The sequence below is a fragment of the Balaenoptera acutorostrata genome, chromosome 8 (genome assembly GCF_949987535.1).
Source record: "Balaenoptera acutorostrata chromosome 8, mBalAcu1.1, whole genome shotgun sequence".
NCBI lineage: Eukaryota > Metazoa > Chordata > Mammalia > Artiodactyla > Balaenopteridae > Balaenoptera > Balaenoptera acutorostrata.
Genome location: NC_080071.1, coordinates 62,060,025 through 62,082,515, shown reverse-complemented (window position 1 = coordinate 62,082,515; position 22,491 = coordinate 62,060,025). Strand labels below are relative to the sequence as shown.

The window sequence follows — 22,491 nt, the reverse complement described above, 5'->3', positions numbered from 1 at the left end:
TTGGTGTGGCTATCATTGATTTGGTCAGAAATACTTGCAGAAGTTTTAAAACTGAGGAAGGAATAGGGATAGTCATTCGTCTTTGACACCTGTTTATTTGTGCTGTGTACACAGCACTCACAAGCACAGCCCTAAAAGACAAATTGCTCTGTGATCTTTGCAGGGTGTGATCCATTTTCCCAGAGCTGGGTGGTCAGCCAGGAGTGGGCTAGGGCATGCCTACTGGCAAAGGTGGTGTCTTTCCCTCCCCCTCCTTTTCTTTTTCTTTTTTTTAATTTGGTCATATTTCATTGAGTTTAGGTAAAATATGAAATTAATGGTAGAGAATCATTCTTGCTTTGTCAACGTTATATTTTAATCACATAAAACCTCCACTGACTTCTATTGCCTTTTTTGTTTGTTTGTTTCTCTCTCTTTTTCTGCACAAGCACTCCTATCTGGACAGGGAAACCTCCCTTCTTCTGAGAAACATTGCAGGAAAACCTTCTCATTTGCTGACCAAGGTGATACTACTTCTTCCACCTGCATGTAAATATTTATTGCCTTATAGGTAGAATGTAATTTCTGTTTTTGATTGTGCTCTCAGATTTCTCAGGTTGTGCTTTCTTATTTTTGTACCTTTGTTCTTAATAGAGGTATTTTTTTCTCTTACTGAAGGTAATTATTTACTGATCTTAATAACTATCAGAAAATACTGAGAGTAGAAAATATTTTCAGTAATTTTTCACTAGTTTTTAACTTTTGTAAATACCTGACAGCCTGCCCAAGTGTGTTGCACTTTTTCTAGTTTAACATTGTATTTCATTTTGAAGTCTAAAAATCATTGCTTAATTTTAACTTACTTCTAATGGTCATCCGTGCTGTGAGGTACTTTAGCAAACTTTGTTTTTTAATTTTTGTTTATATTATCAATGCCTCATTTAATTAAACATTTATTTATATAAGCAGAATCTTACTTTACATTAGTTTAATCAAATTGGAAGAGAAGGCTGCAATTTAAATTTCTCATTTCTCTGCCCTCAGAAAGGTTTGAATCAGTCCAGCTGGATGTTCATTGGGCTGGCATTTTACAACAATTTAAAATCACTTAGCCACTGTCATCATTAACTCAGGAAGAACAGAATAGGAAAGCTGAATAGCTTTCTACCTCTTCACAAGTTATGTTTTTATTTTGTTATTTTATTTAAATAATGTTAAATTCAAGCATGTCAGACTTGGTTATAGATAGTTTCTGAAGAATATACAAAGTAATTATGGTTTATGTCTCTAAGTTTTTATTATTGTATCAGAGGTTTTCTTTAAAAAATTATTTCTTCTTAACTTTATAAACTTGTGAAAGAAGATGGTAAAGCTAAAATTAAAATCTCCATGAATAACAGCTCAAAGAGAAGACTCAAGAATCAGCAATAAAACCCTTTCTTTTGCTTGAGTTTCTCTCCTTAAAGGAGATCTAGGAATAGGGTAGAAGCAGCTTAAAGATGAGGGAAATTTAGAAATCTTAAGCACATGGTAGCTGTGTACTTTATAACCATAGCAAAATTCTTCCCTTTTTCTTAGCTCTTCCTTCTCTCTGGAATCCACTCTCATAGCTTCAACTAGGATCTCTGTTATAGATCAGGTGTCTCTTCCTGAGAGGTCACTGTCAGACATTTCCTGGAAGAGGACCAGCACCTCCAGTTCTGCAGGTCTTCAGCTTCCTTAACCACACTCTCCCTGGGGCCTCACCATTTATATCTCTTTTCTTCTTTTGACGCCTCTGTTTCTGTTCACCATGCTGCCACTCTCCCAGTTACCCAGGTTTGAGGCATATGGTGCCTTTCTTCTTCTCACTTATTATCTCAAAGCTCTAATAAGCTTGTCATAATCTGTAGGATTGGTTGAGTTCACCCATCCATTTCATTCCCATTGCCACCACCCTAAAGCAGCCTCGTATTTTTTATTAGAGCCACGACTCTTGTCTCTATTTTTGCCTGTCCCTCCTCCAGTGCATTTTGTATACTGCTCTCAGATGAAGTGTAACATATTACCATTTCCATTGCCTATTTATTCAACAAATATTTGTTTAGTCATGTACTGCGTTAGGTGCCGGGATATACAATAATTTTATATAAAGTGGACATCTTCCCTGCCCTCAGCAGCTCACAGTCTGTTTAGGAATATAGATAAAAAATGTTTACAGGCAAGCATGTAAACAAACTCTAAATCACGTTAAGTGCTATGAAGGAAACAAGGTAAGTAATAGAGCATACTGGGGTGAAGGATTAGGGCTACATTTCCTTTAGATGGTAACATCAGCAAAGGCCCTTATAAGGGGTGACATTTAATGTAAAGCTTGAAGGATGAAAAGAAGCCAGCTTGAGGGTGAAGGGAAATGTTCCAAGTAGAGAGGTCCAGGGAGAAAAAAGCTGGCATGTTTGAGAAGCTGAAGAAACATTATGTTGCTCGAGCCACAGTAGTTAAGTAGTTGAATGAAAATATGAGTATCTTGATTTAGGTTTGGAGAGGTAGACAGGAATCAGATCATTCAAGGCACACTAAGGAGGTTTTTTTTTTTTTTAATCCCCTAAATGCAGTGAGAATCTATTGAAGAGAATAACTTCATTCAATAAATATTTACTGAATACCTATTACGTGCCAGACACTGTTTACAACCCTTGAGCTATGGCAGTGAACAGAACAGAGTTCCTGTCACAGGGAGAGGGGGGTGTTTGCAAGTTTGGAAAAAATGCAGGCAGTAACTTCTCATCTCCCTTTGCCCAAGAGATGTTGATACTCACTGCAGCGTCAGAGCCATCGCTACTCAGATCCGAGTGGTGGCATTACTGGTGTATGTGGCCAACATCTGACTCTAGCTACCTCTATATACTGCCCTGCTTTTATACAACAAGACATTTGATCAGGAAGGTGACTCAGTAGCATAGAACCTAAACATTTAGGGTGGAGTCGGGGATGGAGTCAAGGACGAGGGGGCAGAAATTCCTAGATAACCAGAGCCACAGGGACCTCTCGATGTCAGTGCCCTCTACCAGAGCACATGGCTGTTTTGAAGCTGAGTTGAGTTTATACCTCTTTCATACCACCTGTGTGGCAGTCCGGTTCCCCTTACCCAAAAGCGTGGTGTCCCAGTTACTGACTCACCTCTGACCTGCACTTTTCCAAACTAGGACTTTGTAACACTCGGTAGTTAGAACACAGTAAAATGAACACAGTAACACTGCTTAGGCCAAGAATGCAAAAAGAATGCTTTGTTGGTTTGTTTCCATCACCAATCCAGTTGTCATTATATCACTGTTAATGAAATAACTACCCCATATACAGTTCTGGGCCAGGAGCCTCTGCAAAAACAATGCCAACCTATTTCTTCTAGGAGCAGCATTAGTGCCAGCACAGGAGTATTTTGCCGTAAATGGGAGCAATGGGCAAAAGACACATTGCTGATCTGATGCCCTTAAGTCTCTGGGTACCATTTGAAAGGCTTTCCCTGACCTCCTGAAATAATAATGCATTTTTTTCACTCTTTACTCCCTTAACCTGCTTTATTTTATTTTTTTTCATAGAACTGACCACTAACTGACTTATCCCATACCTATTTCTTTCTTGTCTCTCGTGAAATGTAAGCTCCATGAGAGCAGGAACTCTGTATCCCCTGCACTCAAGCCCAAGCCTGCACAGTCTCGACAAACATCTGTCATGTAAAAGAATGGTCCTCTAGTGACCATCAAGGTTTCAAGGACTGCTGTACTGTTAACCACCCTTTTCTTTGCTTCAGAGAAGTTGTAAAAGTGCTTTTATATTACTGAAAGTCTTTTATTTTTGATAAGCAGTTTTTATTTACTGTTATCCCCAAAGTATATGCTATAATCCTTAAGGACAAAAGGGACTGTGACATGGTAGAAAGAGCAAGTAGTTTATTCGCTTGGTAACTGCCTGTATGATCTCTGAAAGATAAGTCTTTCTGGGCCTTAATTAGTGCAGTGGACACAATAATAATAACGTTAGCCCCTGCATTATTGAGAATTAAATGAGATACATGCCTTGTAGTGTGTGGCAAGTAGGTATTCAGTTAATATTCGTTCTCTTCTTAGTGAAAGAATCTGTTTCGTGATTTCTTCAGGGGGAAGTAGACTAGTTGTTACTATTATTATTTTGGCTCTAAGCAGTTTTATAGAATAGAACATTTTGTGGGCATTAAACTGTTCATCACTCCAAGTTTTCTTTGAATCATTTTAATTTACACAACTTTATTGTAATCTGTGAAACAAACTTGACCTCAAAGAAACTGCTAACTACTCTTCAGCTCCTTAATTTCAATCCCATTGGTTCTGAACCCACAAAGCCTTAATAATTTCTTACTTGAAGGAATTCACTAGCCAGTTCTTTGCAACTGTAACTCTTTCTCTAAGTATTCTAATTTTTACGCTGAAGAGAATGCTGTAACACTTTGTAACCACGGCATTGGCTTTCATTTAATCATAAGATCTTAACGGAGTTTTTGTCCTTTATGTAAATTTGAGGAGGCTTGGCATTTGATGGTTATTGATAGCCACACAGGAGTTTTTCAGGTGGAAAAATAGGTTGTCTCTTGCCCTTTTAAGGGTAGAGGTAGGAGAGAAAGTTAAGTTGTTATATGTGTGAGGTATCTTTTACTTATGTTTAGGATGGTTGTGAGACAAACAGTGTGAACAAAGGAATAGCCCAAAGATAAGGGGCAGAAAACTTAAGACCTGAGTTTGTCAACTTTAACAGACAGAAGAGAACATGGGATGAATAAAGCTTTGTTCTTTGTATTAAACTTGGCCTGCAGGCGTTGAACAGAGATTTGCATTGCCTAAATAAGTAAACTATTAGATGTCTTCTAAGTATATAATCTAAACACATCAGCAAAGATTTATTGACCTTTCCTGTATTGCACAGCACTCTGAGCTTAAAACAATTTCTTCCTTTCTATGGTTGTTATGGTCAAAAGATATGATTCTAGCTTAAATATAGTCGATACAAGCCAACTTTCTGAGGAAGAGCTTATTACCCATGGGAAGTATAAAACTATGAATCTTGCAATTTGATACAAATATTTTTATTTCCAGTTTTGCTCCAGTGACATTCAAACTCTAATAGTTAGAGGTATTTTGATCAATTGTTTCTTCAAAAAGCTTCTAGCAGGGATTGATTATCCTTGCTAATAAACTGGAGAAGAATAAACTAAAATTTGCCGAGGTTGAAATTAAGCGCACAGTTCTTAAATTCAAATTTGACCAATTTATGTATTTATTAAGAGTAGTATTTTGAGCAAATGGAAGAATAGCTGAGTTTGGATGTTAAAATAGGCCCACCTGGCTGCTCTACATAAAAAATGGTTTTTATTGATGGCTAGGAAATCTAATTGGTTTAATGTATGTTAATTGGTTGTTTCTCTTGCTTCTTTAATCCTTTCTTCCTATGTGTCAATTTTTTAGCCTGTGGAGCAGAAACTGATCTGGGAGTTTAAATTAATCTTACAATTGAATGACTTTTTATGTCAGTGCTTCAAAAGATAGCAATGGTTGTATTCTATTGTATTTGGTAAATAATATCATAATAAAATGGGAGTATGAAAATACTGTTTTGGTATTTATAACCAATATCAGAATGCTGTATTTAAATTTTTATATTCCATTTTTGAATAGACTATTTTTTAAGAGCAGTGTTAGGTTCACAATAAAATTGAGAAGGAGGTACAGAGGTTTCCAATATACCGCTTGCCCTCCCACGTACATAGCTTCCCCCATATCAACATCCCCCACCAGAGTGGCACGTTTGTTATAATTGATGAACAAGTGTTGACCATTATTATCACCCAGAGTCCATAGTTTACATTAGGGTTCACTCTTGATGTTGTACATTCTATGGCTTTGGACCAATGGGTAATGATGTGTAGCTATCATTATAGTATCATACAGAGTAGTTTCACTCCCAAAAAAATCCTCTGTACTCCACCTGTTCATCCCTCCCTCTCCCTAACCTCTGACAACCATTAATCTTTTTACTGTCTCCATGGTTTTACTTTTTCAGAATGTCATATAGTTGGAATCATACAATATGTAGCCTTTTCAGGTTGGCTTCTTTCACTTAGTCATATGCATTTAAGGTTCCTCCATGTCTTTTCATGGCTTGATAGCTCATTTTTTTTTTTAGCACTGAATAATATTCCATGGTCTGGATGTAGTACAGTTTATCCATTTGTCTACTGAAGGATATCTTGGTTGCTTCCAAGTTTTGGCAGTTATAGAGAAAGCTGCTATAAGCATCTGTGCGCAGGTTTTTGGGTGGAGGTAAGTTTTCAGCTCATTTCGGTAGATATTAAGGAGCTTGATTACTGGATCATATTGTAAGAGCATGTTTAGTTCTGTAAGAAACCACCGGACTGTCTCCTAAAGTGGCCGCACCCTTTTGCATCCCCACCAGCAATGACTGAGAGTTCCTCACCAGCATTTGATGTTTTCAGTGTTTTGGATTTTGGCCATTCTAATAGCTGTGTAGTGGTATATCGTTGTTTAAATTAAAACAACGATAGCAATTCTCTAGTGACATATGACATGAGCATCTTTTCACAGGCTATTTGCCATCTGTGTAAGCTTTGGTGAGTTCTGTTCAGGTTTTTGGCCCAGTTTTTAAATTGGGTTGTTCATTTTCTTGTTGAGCTTTAAAAGTTCTTTGTATATTTTGGATAATAGTCCTTTATCAGATGTGATAATATTCTGATAAATATTTTACAAATATTTTCTCCTAGTCTATGGCTTGTCCTCTCATTCTCTTGAATATTCTCTTTTTCTTAAAAATTTTTTTTGGCTTTGAGGAAATCTTCTAAACATTTTTTAACTTCTGCAGATTAGTTATAATATCATAAAAGAATTTGGCCTTTTAGAAGCTCATGTTTATGTTCCAGATACACAAAGCATTGATACTATCAGTTTTTCCTCTTCAGACTTAGAGATTTAAATTTGCTTTTCAGAAATATGAAGTGAAATTCGAAATTATGCCTTGGTAAATTTTTCTTCTTTATAGCAGCCATTTATACCAATATAAGGATGTGGCAAATGAGCCATGAAGAACATACAATTATTATCCCATTGAGAAAACACTCATAAAACTTCTGTTTCCCTCTTTCTCTTCCAAAATATGATGAAATAACTGATTTCATAAAAACCGCTGGAAAATGCTAGTACTTAAAATTCCTGTATAGAATAGTGCTCTACTCATCAGAAACACATAGGGTTTGGTAATTTAATAATGATTTCGTTTCTCTAAGACACAGAATTCTAGAAACTGAGAGTTTTAATGACAATAGTCTAGTTTTCTCATTTTATAGCCTGCTTTAAAAAGAAAAAAATGTATCTTATGTTAAAATATACAGTCAACATATTTTCTAATTCTGTAATTTGTTTATTTGCATAAAGGCGGAGGTAGGATGATTTAATCAAAGGAGTATATCTAAGAATCAAGTCTTATCTTACTCCTCTCCATTGTTAAAATGCAATTCTTCATTCTGTGTCTAATTGGGTTTACAGATAGTATTTCCAGACCTTAGTTATTATGCTAATTCACTGGCTGCTTTCATTGAAATGGATCAGATTTCTGGCAAACAGACCCACTGTCCTTCCTAACCACTGTTTTCTTCTGTGTTCCACAGAGTAGTAAATACTAAGCTTGAAATGAGGGGAGTCAGCCTAGAGTGTGAAATGGAAAGAGAAGCAGTTAAAAAATAAGAAAGCCAACAGAATTTAGGAGAACAGGGAATAATCTATTAAATGAATTGAGTTTTTGTTTTTTTGCCCTAGAAACTTCAGCTTTTTAACGAAGAATAACACATGGATTGTGGTTTTTAATCACAATCCAGAGCAGATAAAGTTCGGCTGATGTAAATAGGTTTCTCTCTCTTTTTTTTTTTTTTTTTTAAAGTCATATTAAGTAAATATATAATATGGCATTTAATGTCTTTCTTAGGTATTTTAGATATTTGCTAGAGCAACCAGACGCTTAGAATTAAAAAGGAATCCTTTATTATAAGCAAAGGTTTACTCACATGAGTCTTTTTCAATTGGAGATTAATGCTACAGTGTACTATGGCCTATTGCTGGAAAGTACAAGTAAGTACCAGTATTACAGTACTATGTGTTGTTCTAGGAGAAAATAGGCAAATGTTTTAAGTATAGTTTTATTTTATTACTACTTGTAATCTAAATTTTATAAAGTAGAAATTACTGTAAGTTAAATATTTGGAAAATTATATTTAGTATTTTAAGAACTTTTATCCATGAATTAATAAAAACAAAATTGCATTTAGAGACGTGAGACATTGATTATATTGTGTGATTGTTCCAAAGCAGAGTAAAACCTAAGAATTTAATGCAGACTCCTCTATTTGTATTTGTATATTAATATGAACATACCTACATTTTTTATCAAGTATTTTTATATGGCTGCAAAGAGATAAATTGATACTGGTTTTTTGCTATTTTTATGATGATGATATGTTTTCAGTGTAACAGGACAGAACATTACTATGCAAAAGATTGCCTGTACTTTGGAGGGGGTATCAATTCAGAGTCACTGGCAGACCCACAGATACCCTCATGTTTTCCCTATCCTGAAACCTGAAATTTATCTGCTTCAGATTGACAGTCGAGAATTAAACTGTTGGATTAAATTAAAATTAAATTAATTTACTACATCACTAGAATATGAAAATCTAGTCTTTTTATAAGAGATCTTCAAGTCTGCATCTTAAAAAATGTTCCTTTTTAATATGTCTGCTCTCACTTTGTGAACACGGTTATTTTTAAAATGTGCTCTATATAAGTGTGTGAAGTTATATTCTTACTGAAATTCAATTTTAGCAGCATCCTTAAGGATAAAAAGTCTTCTCAAAAAATTCTCATTATTTTAGCATTAGTTTATCTGAAGTGCTTTGTGTTCACAGGAAGAACAGGCAGCAAAATTGAAAGCTGAGAAGATCAGAGTTGCCCTAGAGAAAATTAAAGAGGCACAAGTGAAAAAGGTGATATTTGGGCTTTTTCTTGGTTTGGGATTTTTATCTGTTTTACGGATTTATGAAGAATTGCCTTGTTTACGTAACGTAGCTCTAAGATATAGCAAGCTATAGAGGGGTATTTCTTTCTAATACATTTTTCACATGTACTGTTTTGTGGATAAAATGCATTATAAAAGAAATACCTTTCTGGTTTTAAATTCTAAAAGGGTAAAACAAAATAGTCTTATTATTATAATCTTACCTGTTATTTTAATTTTTAAAAATGCATTAAATTTGTTTAGTTAGGTTATCTAATACCTAATTTTAGAGTATTTTTCTTGCATAATAAAGTCATTATTTGTGTTTTAATTTATATTTTAGCTAAGGACATTACTCAGAACATTACTCAATATTGGAAGAAATTTCTAGAATGCCTGTTTTTTGGTTTGTATTTAATTTCCTTTTTTCCTATTATAGCTGGTGATTAGAGTCCACATGTCTGACGATAGTTCTAAAACAATGATGGTGGATGAGAGGCAGACGGTGAGACAAGTGCTGGATAACCTGATGGACAAATCTCACTGCGGTTATAGTTTAGACTGGTCTCTGGTGGAAACCGTCTCTGAGTTACAAATGGGTTAGTAGTATCATTGCTATAATTACTTTTTAATTTCTATGTAATTTCAACAGTTTTCATGTTGATAAAAGCAACTTGAGACGTCTTTATACTGTATTTTTTTTCTATAATATAACCCTGGCCTTTTTACCTTGTTTTTTTTCCCCCCCAAGTATTTTGACATTTCTTTGAGTACAGTATCATTTCCAGTTCACTTCAGATTTTTTTATGGCCAGAACAAAGTTGTTCTCTTTTTTTAAGGTAACAAAATATTCTTTTCCCTTCAAATAAGAACCAAATATATTGAACACATTTACTAAAGACCGTTACATTTATTCACATTTGTACTGAAGTCTTTACACCAACATTTGACTTTCAGGGGAAACATAAAGCACATCTTATTTTTAGCTAGATGTACTAAGTCTTAGTTTCCTATGTTTTGTAGTTTGGTATGGTGTTTTCTAACTTTAAAAATCCCTCATTTTTTATATCATCTTTGACTCTTTTAAAAAGTGTTCTTTTTGTAATACTGTGTGATTACAGAAACCTCGCAATAATTATTTTACTAGGCTTTATTCAATCAGTAATCAATTTCAACTTGCTATTTTGTTTAAAAAATGTATTTGCATTGCTCTTACTACCTATGATATCTTTAAATATTTCACAGCAGTTTCCAGAGAAATAAAAATTTAATCATTAACACTTTTCTCTCAGAACGCACATACACAACCCCCAAAACCAAACCATAAGTTAGAAATTTATTAATATGTATAAACATGTATTCTAATAATACCTCCCTATAACTATTCTTAGAGAATTAGAAAGGTTTGAGTTCATAGATGTAGTGTCACCATACACGGAAAATGTTTGGATGATAGTTTTTAGAATATTTCCATGGCCATAGTTAAAGATCCATAACTATCATTTAATCATATTTGGCATAGTGATTCAAATATAATATGTAGTCATTCAGTACTTGGTGAATGAATAAAAGAAAAGAAAACAAGGGACTACTAAGAGCCCAAAATAAGATGGTGGAAACAAACTATTACAAATGTAAATAATTCAATTAAACAACAGAGATTATTAGAAAGGATGAATGAACAAAATGCAACTGTTTGCTGTTTACAAAAGACCTTTTACCTAAAGACACAGAAAGATTCAAAGTAAAAGGAATGTGGAAAGACACTAACCAAAAGAGAGATAATATTAACTATGTTATTATCAGGCAAAATAAACTTTAAGCAAAGTGCATTACTAGAGATAAAGAGAACCATACATCTTCATCAGAAAGATATAATCATTCTAAATTTTATCTAATAATAGCATTAAAATGTATAAAGCAAAAGTTGACAGAACTACCAGGAGAAATTCACAAGTCTACCTTCATAGTAGAAACTTTTCACCTAAGAATCTTTTCAGTGATCAATGTAATCAAGCAGACAAAAATGAATATAGATATATTTAGAACACTAATAACAGGAAAATATACATTCTTTACAGGCAGAAATGGAGTATTTCCAAAAATTGATTCCGGTATGAGGTTATAAGCAGCTCTCAAGAAATTTCAAAAAATCATTATCTCTAGAATATGTTCTTTGAACATATGTTCAATATATAGGACAAGTTCTTTGATTCCTAATTTGGAAATTAGAAAATACATCTCTGTTTAAATTTAAACAAAACTCATAGATGAAAGAAGAACTCATCTTGGAAATATTTTGAATGACAAGAAATGAATGCTGTTAGAAGCACTTAATACCAGAATTTATGAAATGCAACTAACATGTTGGGGTTTTTTTAAGGATGGGATGGGCAAAGGCTGAAGAAGACCTTGAAGTCAGAAGACCTAGATTCTAGTCCTGATCCTTCCATGTAGCAGCTGTGTGACCTTGCTGAAGTCACTTAACACCACGAGGGCATGTTTCCTTATTTGAAAATAGAGGGAAGACTAGATAATCTCTCAGGGGTGTCAGTTAAGGGTTTTGCTGTGAATTACTTCTCAAGGTTTCTTGTCTTTTATGCAGTTCTGATGAATACTAACAAAATGCTGATATTTTATTTTGGGACAGAGAGAATCTTTGAAGACCATGAAAACTTGGTTGAAAATCTTCTTAATTGGACAAGAGATAGCCAAAACAAGCTTATATTTATGGAGCGTATAGAAAAATATGCACTTTTCAAAAACCCACAGGTGAGACTATAGCTTACAGAGGTCAGGATTCTTAAATGTTCATATTATATAATTCTCTGACTGCTAAGTTAATAGAGTTAAAAAATTGGTAACCACCCGGTTGGAGCGTTGTGGATGCAAAACCCCATGGGAGCATTCACTACTGCCAAGGTGGCAAGTCTGCTGGGGCCTCAAAGAAGCTGCCAGTTTTGCAGAGCCAGATGGGATGAGCCTTTGGGGAAGCAGGATTACCTACAGGGCGTTACCAGGTTTCTGTTCTCTCTAATTCAGAGCCGTTTTGAACCCAGCTGTTTATTTGGTGAGTTCCTTATCCCTCAAAGGAAAGTACTTGCATATTTAAGTTTCTCTACTTTTGTCATTTATCCAGTTGACACTTTGATTTATTTTAAATTATTTTTTTGAAAACCCAGTAACCTTGATTATAAATGGTTCCACATTCTAATATATGTTACCTTTATCTATTTAGTATCTTTGCTTATTCCAAAATAATACTTGAGTTAATCCTTCCTAATACCCAAATATTTTATAAAAATCAATAGGTGAGAGAAAACAACCTCACTATAAAAAGTAGTAATGAGAAAAATAGTAGCAGTGTTAAAGTTATTGAATAGTTATCCTTCAGGCAGCTTAATCATGACACATCTTTACTGGGTATTTTTAGTGAAGAATACACATTTGGGAATACCAACAGATCTTTTTATGGATGACTGTGAAAAAACGTTTCATAAGGCTAATAATTAGAATTCAGATTTTAGTTGAGTCAAGCAAATGACATCACGGTAGTCTCAGAGAATTTGGGATTTAGATTAAATTTTCTCCATCTGGATCAGTTAAACCCAGCATATTTTAAGGTAATTTGCCTTACTTGTTGTACTTAATAATTTGTAAACCTTTAAGGTCCTGTAAGGGTAGCTTTCATTAGATACACAAAAACATATTTGCTAGCTGTTGCATGTAATATCACCTCAGGATTTGGGGGAGGGCAGTTTATGGAATAATTCAAGATACATGGATAAGGTAGGGAGGAGGCCGGTGTTAAGCATTTCCGTGAAGGTCCCACGACCAGGTTGCTTTTCAAAGGGGTGTTCCCCTCACTCTGTGTCTCTAGAAGAAATCATATACATACCTGTGCCAAGGGAATAGTAGAGTGGGTTTATCCTTTAACTTTCATCTATTCATTTTTCTAGAATTATCTTCTGGGAAAAAAGGAAACAGCTGAGATGGCAGATAGAAACAAAGAAGTGCTGTTGGAGGTATGACTTCCTTCCCTCCTTCCCCTTTTCCTGCACATTATAATATTCAAATATTAAGCACCTTTTTTGAAGTCCAGAATGTCAGTGCTCTATATTTATAATTACAGCCATAAATAGGGAAGCCTATTTTCTTCCATAGCCTGTTGGAGAGAGTTCAGCTGTGTGAACATTAGAACACCGAAGAACCTTGTAAAACTTATTATTTTGCCAAGCAGTATACTAGTGGGCTAAAAGGAGTTATGAGCTTTTAGTAGCTGATAAGTGGGAGAAAAGGCTGGTCAATGAAGGATGTGATTGTACTGTTTTATCTGCTTACCCAGAGAGAAATTTGAGTATAGTTAGCTATTTACAAAATATTTCAAACCTTGGCCTGAAATAACTCAAATAATTTAAAAAATCATAATGATTCTTTTTAAAATATATATACAGCTCTTTATTTTGAAGAGTAATAAAACAAATTCAAACATAATTGAATATTTGGCTTTTGCTGATTTTAGAGAACTAAGGTCAAAGACATTAGTATGTTTGAAAATCTGAATAAACTCTTATTTAGCAACAAGGCTATTAGGAAGATGAAGATCAGCACTAAGCTTTTCATAGGGATGCTAGCTATAATTAAGAAAAATACTCTTCATAATTCCTAATTTTTTTTTTGTTTTGGGGAGAGAGAAATTAATTCACCTTCATGTGTTCAAGTTTAGTGAGGCTTTCTACTTTTCCTTTATTAAATACATGATTGATTTTTTAAATTAAATTTTTATCTAAGTATAGACATTAGAATCCAGAATTTTGAGTTTGTTTATATTCCTTTCAACCTAGTATTAAATATTCTTTGTTTTAGAATCATATACATTGATAGTTTTTAAATTGTGAAAGTAATCATTCATTTAGCATGTTGCTTTCTTTTAAAATATATTCCTATTTAACGTACAGCTAATCTAAATGTGTTGTTAATTTGAAGAAAAATAAAGTCTAATGTTTATGTTAGCTCTGACGCTTTGATTAAATTTAGTGTAACTATGCTGTTTACAAATGCATTTAAGTACTTTTATATGCAACTCAGTTGACATTTCATCTTAGTTTCCTCAGAACAGTGTTAGGTAAAAGTTCTTAGGGATTGCCATAGTCGTTCCAGAGTAAAGCCATATAATGTTTAGAATAGAAAGTTCTAATTGAGGTAAAATTAGCAGCATGGTTTTTATACAGAAGCATTTTGGTTTAATCACAGTGTCATGCATTTCACAGGGGTAAACACAACTTTGTTCTGAGAATCCAAGGATCATGTCTTTCCAAATCATCTTCTTATTTTAGGAGTGTTTTTGTGGAAGTTCTGTAACTGTACCAGAAATTGAGGGAGTCCTTTGGTTGAAAGATGATGGCAAGAAGTCCTGGAAAAAGCGTTATTTTCTCTTGCGAGCATCTGGTATCTACTATGTCCCTAAAGGAAAAGCAAAGGTGTGTCCCTTCTACTGACTTTTAGCTTCCTTATTATGCTGATTGATATTAATTTCTAGTGAGCATGCTAATAAGGTGATCCAGGCTCTGATTTGTTTCAGCTCGTGTAGGACACACAGAACATTGCTTTGTTTATTGATCTATTATAAGAAAGAAGAAACCTGAAAATGTTCACTCTCTGCTCATTAGTTGGGCCCATCTCGATTCTCCTGGCAAATTTGAAATCATGGTTTTATTTCTTATTTTTGGAGCTTCTGCCAGAGTCATTTTTGCTTGTTATTGTTTGGGGAGAATACCTTTCTAGGATTACAAGCGTTTCGGCCTTGCTTAGGTAATGTGCTTCTGCTAAGGGCCCCCATGGTAGCTGTCACTTCTGTGCTTACTGGGGGCCCAGCACTGCAGAAGCTCTTTACAGGGTCATCTCATCCAGTGTTTACCACCATCCTGAGAGGTACGTGTTGTCGCCCCTGTTTAACTGGCGAGGAACCCTGACTTGAGAATTGCTGTACTTGAGATATGCACTACAGGCACTGAGCTACATGATATCTCTTGTTCTTTCCAGAGAGCTCTATCATACTATATTGTATTTAATATAAATACTATACTATATTTAAAGTCTCTTTAAAGTGCCATCCTTTCCAAGCAAGTCAGTGTTCCTTATGAATGGCAAGACAGTAAGTGAAACAGACTGCCTTTTTTGTTGCATCATGGATTTAAAGAAGAAGCATCTGCAGAGAATCTCACTGTCTTGTCTTCTGCAAAATAGCAATAATTTCTACTTGGTAAAGTTTGATTCTCAGTTAGAAGCTGTTACTAGTGATATCTGCTTGTTTACACATTACTGTTAATTCAGTCTTTCGGGTGTTTTTTTCGCAGGTGTCTCGGGATCTGGTGTGCTTTCTCCAGCTGGATCACGTCAATGTTTACTATGGACAGGATTATCGGAACAAATACAAAGCACCTACAGACTACTGTCTGGTGCTCAAGGTAAACATATATCTCTTTTTAGGAATTTTAATTGATGTTAGACATAGAGGGGGTTATTGGACATCTTAAAATAGTTTGGATCTCCATCAAGTGTCCTATTTTTGCTTTTTTCTGTATAGGTTTTTAAAGGAATGATGAAGGGAATTCCCTGGTGGTCCAGTGGTTAGGACTCGGCGCTTTCAGCTCCCGGAGCCTGGGTTCAATCCTTAGACGGGGAACTAAGATCCTACAAGCTGTGCAGCGTGGCCAATAAATAAATGAAGGAAGGAAGGAAGGAAGGAAGGAAGGAAGGAAAGCCTGTGCTTATCCCACAGCTGACCCTAGTTAGAGTGATGATACTAGGAAATGGATACTGAATTGGAAGCTTTGAGTCATAATATATAAAATGGATTAGATTATAAATTTGAGACTGTCATTTAATAGCTGGCTTAGTTTAGGAAAACTTAGATCAGAGCCAAATGTGGGGGGGAAGGGTTCTTTTCCTGTCCTAACTCAGCAGAACCAACAGAGCCCGAGTTCAAAGTAGGCTGGTTCTCATCTGGTCCAGAAATAATTCTCGTCTCCCTTTTCTCCTGAACCATGGCTCTGATAGCCCACGCATGTATTATGATCCATCTAAGCTGTTTTTAGTGATTTTTTTCCCCCTATATCCAAACTTTTGAGTTTCTCATACTCATCATATCTGTACTTTTGAGAACTGACATTTTTAGTGATCTATTGGAACATTAGGAAAAGGTAACATTAAAAAGTTCAGGATAATTATGGAGATGATTACGTTTTTCTCATTGGTCCATCTCAGTAGCCCCGTGGTAACTACTTAGGTCTACATGTTTATATCATCATTTGATTTTGCTTTTGTCTGAGAATTGTCAGTTAGGTTTGAAGAGGTGGTATTTGTTTAGGGATTTGGGCTAGAGTTTTGATTGCTTTGATAAAGTTAGGTGTATTATAATGGTAGCCCTTTATGAAGTGATCGTTTTTAGAGAATACCCTATATCATTTAGTTACAGTAGCAAATAATTTTTTAAAAGTCAGTATAAAGTAGCTTAATCCAGCAGTTTTCAAAATGAGGTCTAGGGTCCCCTGGAGTCCCTGAGACCCTGTAAAGGGACCTGTGATGTCAATGTTATTCTTCTAATAATGCTAAGATGTTTTTTGCCTTTTATACTCTCATTCTCTCACAAGTGTATAATGGAGTTTTCTAAATGGTTACATGACATGTGATGATATCTTTGCTCCCCTGGGTAGTGGAATGTGTATTTGTATACTCTTATATTTAACTTTTTCTCAGCTTTAATTTCTTATAAGGTAAATATCAATATAAATAAAAGTTATTTGGGGGTCTCATAACATGGAGACAGTAAGAATTGGTTATTTCAGTGGCTCAAAGTTGTCAGTGAGAACCTACATTCTTCCCATCTTTCGCGTATGGAACTTAATAAGCTGCGTATCAGCTTATTCTCAGACCGACTTACCTCAGTCACAAATGGCCACTGCGATTTGACCCAACAAAATCCAGCAGAGGAAGAGGGACTATTTTTCCCTGTATTTGTCTTTTTTTAAGAGGAAAGAAATATTTCCCAGGAGTTCTTCTAACAGCCCCCCCTTTGAGGGCCGTTGGCCCGGAGTACACGCTCACTCTCACACCAGTCACCGGCAGGGGACAAAGCCACCATTTTGGGTTTACACTAGTCAGAATTTGCTCTCTGAGGTGAGGGGTAGACGTCCAAACAAATTGGAGTTCTATCAGAAAAGAGGTAGAGAGGAGGAGATAGCTGTGGGGAAGGCAATCAACAGTGTCTGTTAGGGCCAGAAGTAAGTAGGACCACTGACTAGTAGTTTAATCCTTTTTGCAGCTCATAGAATTCTTAGGTTAAGAATATTTTTGTTCTAAGGGTTTTCTTGTTTGTTTTTAAAATAATGATTTGTATGCTTCATATTTGCTTTTAGTAAAGTAGGTTAAGCTAAATTTATGTATTTATATTGCCTACCTATTTATATCTAGAAATATTTAATGTATTGAACTAAAAAAAACACCATACCACTGGGTACAAATAATAGTAAAAATAATGGCCACCATTTACTGAAGAACTCCAGGGTGGAACGTGCTGCACTAGAAGCACTGGACATGGCCATCTCACAAGTCTGGTCTAGAGTCCCCATTTTCCAGATGTGGAAACTGAGGTTTAAGGGATCAATTTGCCTGAGACCGCTGAACTATTAGTATTTAAGACATGTCTTTCTTCCCTGTAAGTCTACACTAGATTTTGCCTATGTAAGTGTTTTATTCTTGAGCATATGAGTTCTGACAAACAAACCAAAAAATGCTGCCGCACAGGGTCTACACAAATGCAAATGTAAATATTCATAGGGCCTGATCCCTTTCATCAGCTTTGAGCTTTAATGACTGAGTCTGAGTCCTTCCAGTGACATGCAGGATACAGGAAATATATACACACTTGTAGGAAGTAATAAAACACACCATTTGGTAATTAGTTTTTTAAGATAATAAAAATAAGGGAAGAGCTTATTCATGAAATTTGACAATGTAGAAATAAGATATATGTTGATGTATTATCTGAAAGAGGTACACACTTGGGACACATATGTATGCGTGTATAATTAAGTATCTTAAAGGAAACCTGTGTTTTAAAAAAATGTATACCACAACAATTGTTGGACTCGAGCTCAGCTTAGCCAGGTCTAAATTTTCATCCCTTGAGAAATGAGGCAAAGTAATTTAATATGTTAGGTGGGAAGGAAAAAAATGGTTAGGATTTAGGGATGGAGTATGAACATGAACTTCTCAAACACTTATTAATAGAAGGATGTTATACATGATAATCATGGAAGTAACAGGGGAGAGGGTTATAGTCTTATTTTGTAGCTTCTTGCATATTAGTTGAGAGAATTGATTTTCAGGCCTATATTGTTTCCAAAGTAATAAATGGGTTGTATATATTCAGTAGTTTCTTTTGGCACTTGGACTAAGATTTTAGAGTATCACTTTTAGTTACAGGTTAGTTACAGGTTAGGAATTATCTGTCTCAGTCTAATTTTTGGCAGGAAGGGTTTTTTCTAGTGGGTTGTGGCCCAGTGGAGTTAAAATACCCTGAGTCTGTTCTAGCACTTGCATTTTGTAGCCAAGGTCAAGTCACTCACCTCCTATGCAAGACTCAACTGAAAAGTACATTGGGCTGTGAAGACTAAATCTGATGATGCAGTTGAAAAGCTGCTTATTGCCCAGAGGGCACATGCTGTGGGTAGAGGGGCCTGCAGAGCAGTGCTCAGTCCACAGCAGGGAGCAGCACCGCAACAGGTGTGAGCACCCATTGCATCCCAGCTGCTGTGCCCTGTGCTGCTTCCCCCCACCCAGGTGTTCACCTCCAGAGAAGCACTGGAAGCTTTACCAAAGACTCTCTCATAGGGAGTCTTCTGATTCCATGAGTTCAGTTAATTCAAAGTGAAATAAACACTCTCCTCCCTTTTCATAGTCTTATATTGATAGATTAAAACTTCCACTGACTTTGTTAAGCTTGGTAGACTTTGTTTCTTTGAAATGTAGAAGGGGTACTTTAGAGTTTCCCATGATGTGAAGGTTTTTTTGTTTTTTGTTTGTTTGTTTGTTTTCTAACTGAAACATCTTGACCTAAAATTTAACACAAGTTTCTTTCTTGTTTATTTTGTAAAAATACGTAGGGCCATTTTATTTGGCCCTATGGATGTTTAAGAGGTATAATAAATTATTTGGCCATTATTCCAAAGACCTGTAATTTGTCAGGATATGTTTAAGCTTTGATAGAGTTTGTTTATTTCTTAGTTCTCCAGGGGACTTAGTTGGATTTTGCCTTTAATCTTGCAGCACCCACAGATCCAGAAGAAATCTCAGTACATCAAATACCTTTGTTGTGATGACGTGAGGACCCTGCATCAGTGGGTCAATGGTATCCGCATCGCAAAGGTAGGTGTTCTTTTGGTTTGATAATGGAATGATGGGTGTTTAATGATATGGTTTTGGTTGTCATGATAATTATCCTGTTAGTTTCATGTTCATGATTTTGCCAGTGTCTAGTTTTCTCAGGCCTAAGTTTCATGTTTTAAATGTCTTTTTTTCTTGGTGATGGGGATAAGCTTTTAACACTTGGTATCCATGGAATAATACTGCTGGTAAAAGCTTATGTAGCATCAAAGTGATTTGTTTGGGCTTCGGAGAATGCACTGTGTGATTCTTATATAGCAGAGTTTAGCCTAAACAAAAGAAATTTTTTGAAAATTAAACTACCTTGGGGTTGGGGGAAGAATGAATAGGTGGAGCATGGAGGATTTTTAGGGTGGTGAAAATACTCACACTCTGTAGGATACAATGGTGGGTACATGTCCTATACATTTGTCCAAACCCGTAGAATGTAAACACCAAGAGTGAACCTAAGGCGACCTATGGACTTTGAGTGATTATTACATGTCCATGTAGGTTCATTGATTGTAACAATCTCTAGTGGGGATATTGATAATGGGAGAAACTATGCGTGTTTAGGGGCTGTGCATGTATGTGGGAAATCTCTGTACCTTTCTCTCAGTTTTGCTGTGAACCTAAAACTGCTCTTAAAAAAGAAAAGTCTTAAAAAAGTTTTTTTAAAGGACATCTTAAAGATGATTATACATAATGCTTGAAAGGGTATTTATTCAGTTACTTTTAAGTTAATGTAACTAAAAATAAAATTTATTATAGACATAAAATCAAAGTTGCTTTAAAAGTAACTGAAAAAAAATCTTTATATTGTTAATGAACATAATCAGAATCAAGTGTTGACTTCTTGCTGCCTTTCTCAAAATGAGGACAAATAAGAGTGGATTAAAATTTACTGGTATGAAAAGAATGTTTGAAGTATTATATGTATTTTAATACAGACTATGAGTCAGTAAACAGAAATGTGTCCCCTTTTCCTATCCCACGCATCCATACCATACCCAGTAAAGTACAGATGTCATCATTTACTGCCTTCTGTTTAGTACGGGAAGCAGCTCTACATGAACTATCAAGAGGCCTTGAAGAGGACAGAATCGGCTTATGATTGGACTTCCTTATCCAGCTCCAGCATTAAATCAGGATCCAGTTCTTCCAGCATCCCAGGTAGTTTAAAATATCCAAAGAGCTCTTTACTACCAACAGGAAGGTGTCTCTATAGAGACTGATAGAAGACCTGGTTATCTCAGAGTGATTTTTTAAAACTAGAGCCATGCCTGATTTCTAAATTATAATCAATAGGTACATGTGCTTTTATTCATTTATTTTTTAATTTTTAGAGGGGATAATATCATGGGCTAGTTCACAAATGTGTTTGAAATGGAAAACCAGTAACGTGGTAAAGCCAGGAGTTTTGTTATATATTTATAAAGTTTATTTGAAACTCAATCATATTGCTGAAAACAACTGTTGATGCATAATTGGGGGTAGAAAGTTGCTTGGAGACGAGTACTCCGAATCATGATGAAACTGCCCTCCTTCCCCACAGGTTTCCTGACATTTCAGCAGAGTGGAAACAACAGAGTGGAATTAGTTCAGTATCACAGTCAAGGAAGCTATTTAAGTCATCAAACTTTGTAAAGTTTTCAGAGGAAATAGTGATACTCAAAAGGGGCTTATTTTCAGATTCCCACATCCTTTAAACAAGGATGCTGTGATCACATCTTAAGATAAATGCTTCTTTCCCTTCAAAAGTTCCGTAAATGATATCTGTGTCATCTAAAATCATAATTTTTTTCTTTGTTCTAACAGCCCATGTTATGAAATAATTACTTTAAGAAGTATTTGATTTAAAAGCTGTATGACTAGATCTCACCCCTAAATAAGTAAATAAAAACACATCGAGAATGTGTATATACATGGGCTAGTGTACACACATATATTCTCTATTCTGTCCACTGACAGGGCTAGAAGCAGTGACACCGCAGTAGCAGTGAGAACACTAAGAACCTAGACCTTGGTTTCTCAATGCCATTTTCCAAAACAGAGGAGCCAGGGCTCTGGAGTGGCTGATTCTAGGGCTGTGGCAGAGAATATATAAGATGAGCCTGGAGCATCATGTGACAAAGGAAGTACTCAAAAAAACACAGCGATGGGAGTCTGTAAAAGGGACCCAGGACCCACCCTGAGAGAGTGCTCAGTGGCCAAAGCTGGAACAATTTGAGCAAGAAAATAACATAGTATAGGACTGTAATCCAAATTATAAAATAAATAGCCATCAGTCCATGGGGATATAAATAAATTATTGAATTAAATAAATAAATGGAGAAGAAGAGACAAATCTCCTGTACAGATTTCTAAATGGATTTATACAGATGCTCTGCCCTCAAGGAGGTGGCACTCCCCTCTTGTTAAGTGTGGGCTGTGTAAAGTGACTTGCTTCCAAAGAGCGCGGAGTGGGGAGGTGTAACCTTATATCGGAGAAAGCTGACAAACCATACGTCGGCCAGGTGATCAAGGTAATAAGTCATATTGATAGCATGTGCCCTTGATGCAGTGTGATGAGACTGGCATTTTCCCTCTCTTGGTCTTCCTCCCCAAATCCCTTAACCTCAGAGAAAAAGCATCAGACAAATCAAAATTGAGAAACATGCTACAAAATACCTGACCAGTACTCCTCAAAACTGTCAAGGTCATCAAAAACAAGGAGAGTCTGAGAAACTGTCATGGGAGACATGACAACTATCTGTAATATGGTAACCTGAATGGGATCCTGGATCAGAAAATGGACATTACGGAAAAACTAGTGAAATCCAAATAAAGTTTGGAGTTTAGTTAGTTTTTTGTTTAAAGTATCGTTTTATATTCTTTTTTTTTTTTTTAATTTATTTATTTTTTGGCTGCGTCGGGTCTCAGTTGTGGCGTGCAGGATCTTTTGTTGCGGCACATGGGCTTCTCTCTAGTTGTGGCGCATGGGCTTAGTTGCCCCGTGGCATGTGGGACTTAGTTCCCTGA

General features: G+C 35.6%; 1 protein-coding gene across 6 annotated transcripts in view; it reads left to right on the top strand.

Annotated features, from left to right (window-relative positions):
- The window catches only part of RAPH1 (Ras association (RalGDS/AF-6) and pleckstrin homology domains 1), an 88,447-nt gene that overhangs the window by 53,317 nt on the left and 12,639 nt on the right, over window positions 1-22,491 (top strand). For 4 of the 6 annotated variants that reach the window (XM_057550857.1, XM_057550859.1, XM_057550856.1 and 1 more), the window contains 9 exons: window positions 429-503; window positions 8,957-9,034; window positions 9,485-9,644; window positions 11,696-11,817; window positions 13,005-13,070; window positions 14,382-14,525; window positions 15,402-15,512; window positions 19,375-19,473; window positions 20,523-20,643. In XM_057550857.1, the coding sequence (XP_057406840.1) occupies window positions 429-503; window positions 8,957-9,034; window positions 9,485-9,644; window positions 11,696-11,817; window positions 13,005-13,070; window positions 14,382-14,525; window positions 15,402-15,512; window positions 19,375-19,473; window positions 20,523-20,643 (976 nt within the window). The remainder of the gene's footprint in view (window positions 1-428; window positions 504-8,956; window positions 9,035-9,484; window positions 9,645-11,695; window positions 11,818-13,004; window positions 13,071-14,381; window positions 14,526-15,401; window positions 15,513-19,374; window positions 19,474-20,522; window positions 20,644-22,491) is intronic. The other 2 variants (XM_057550860.1, XM_057550858.1) reach the window with 1 other exon arrangement.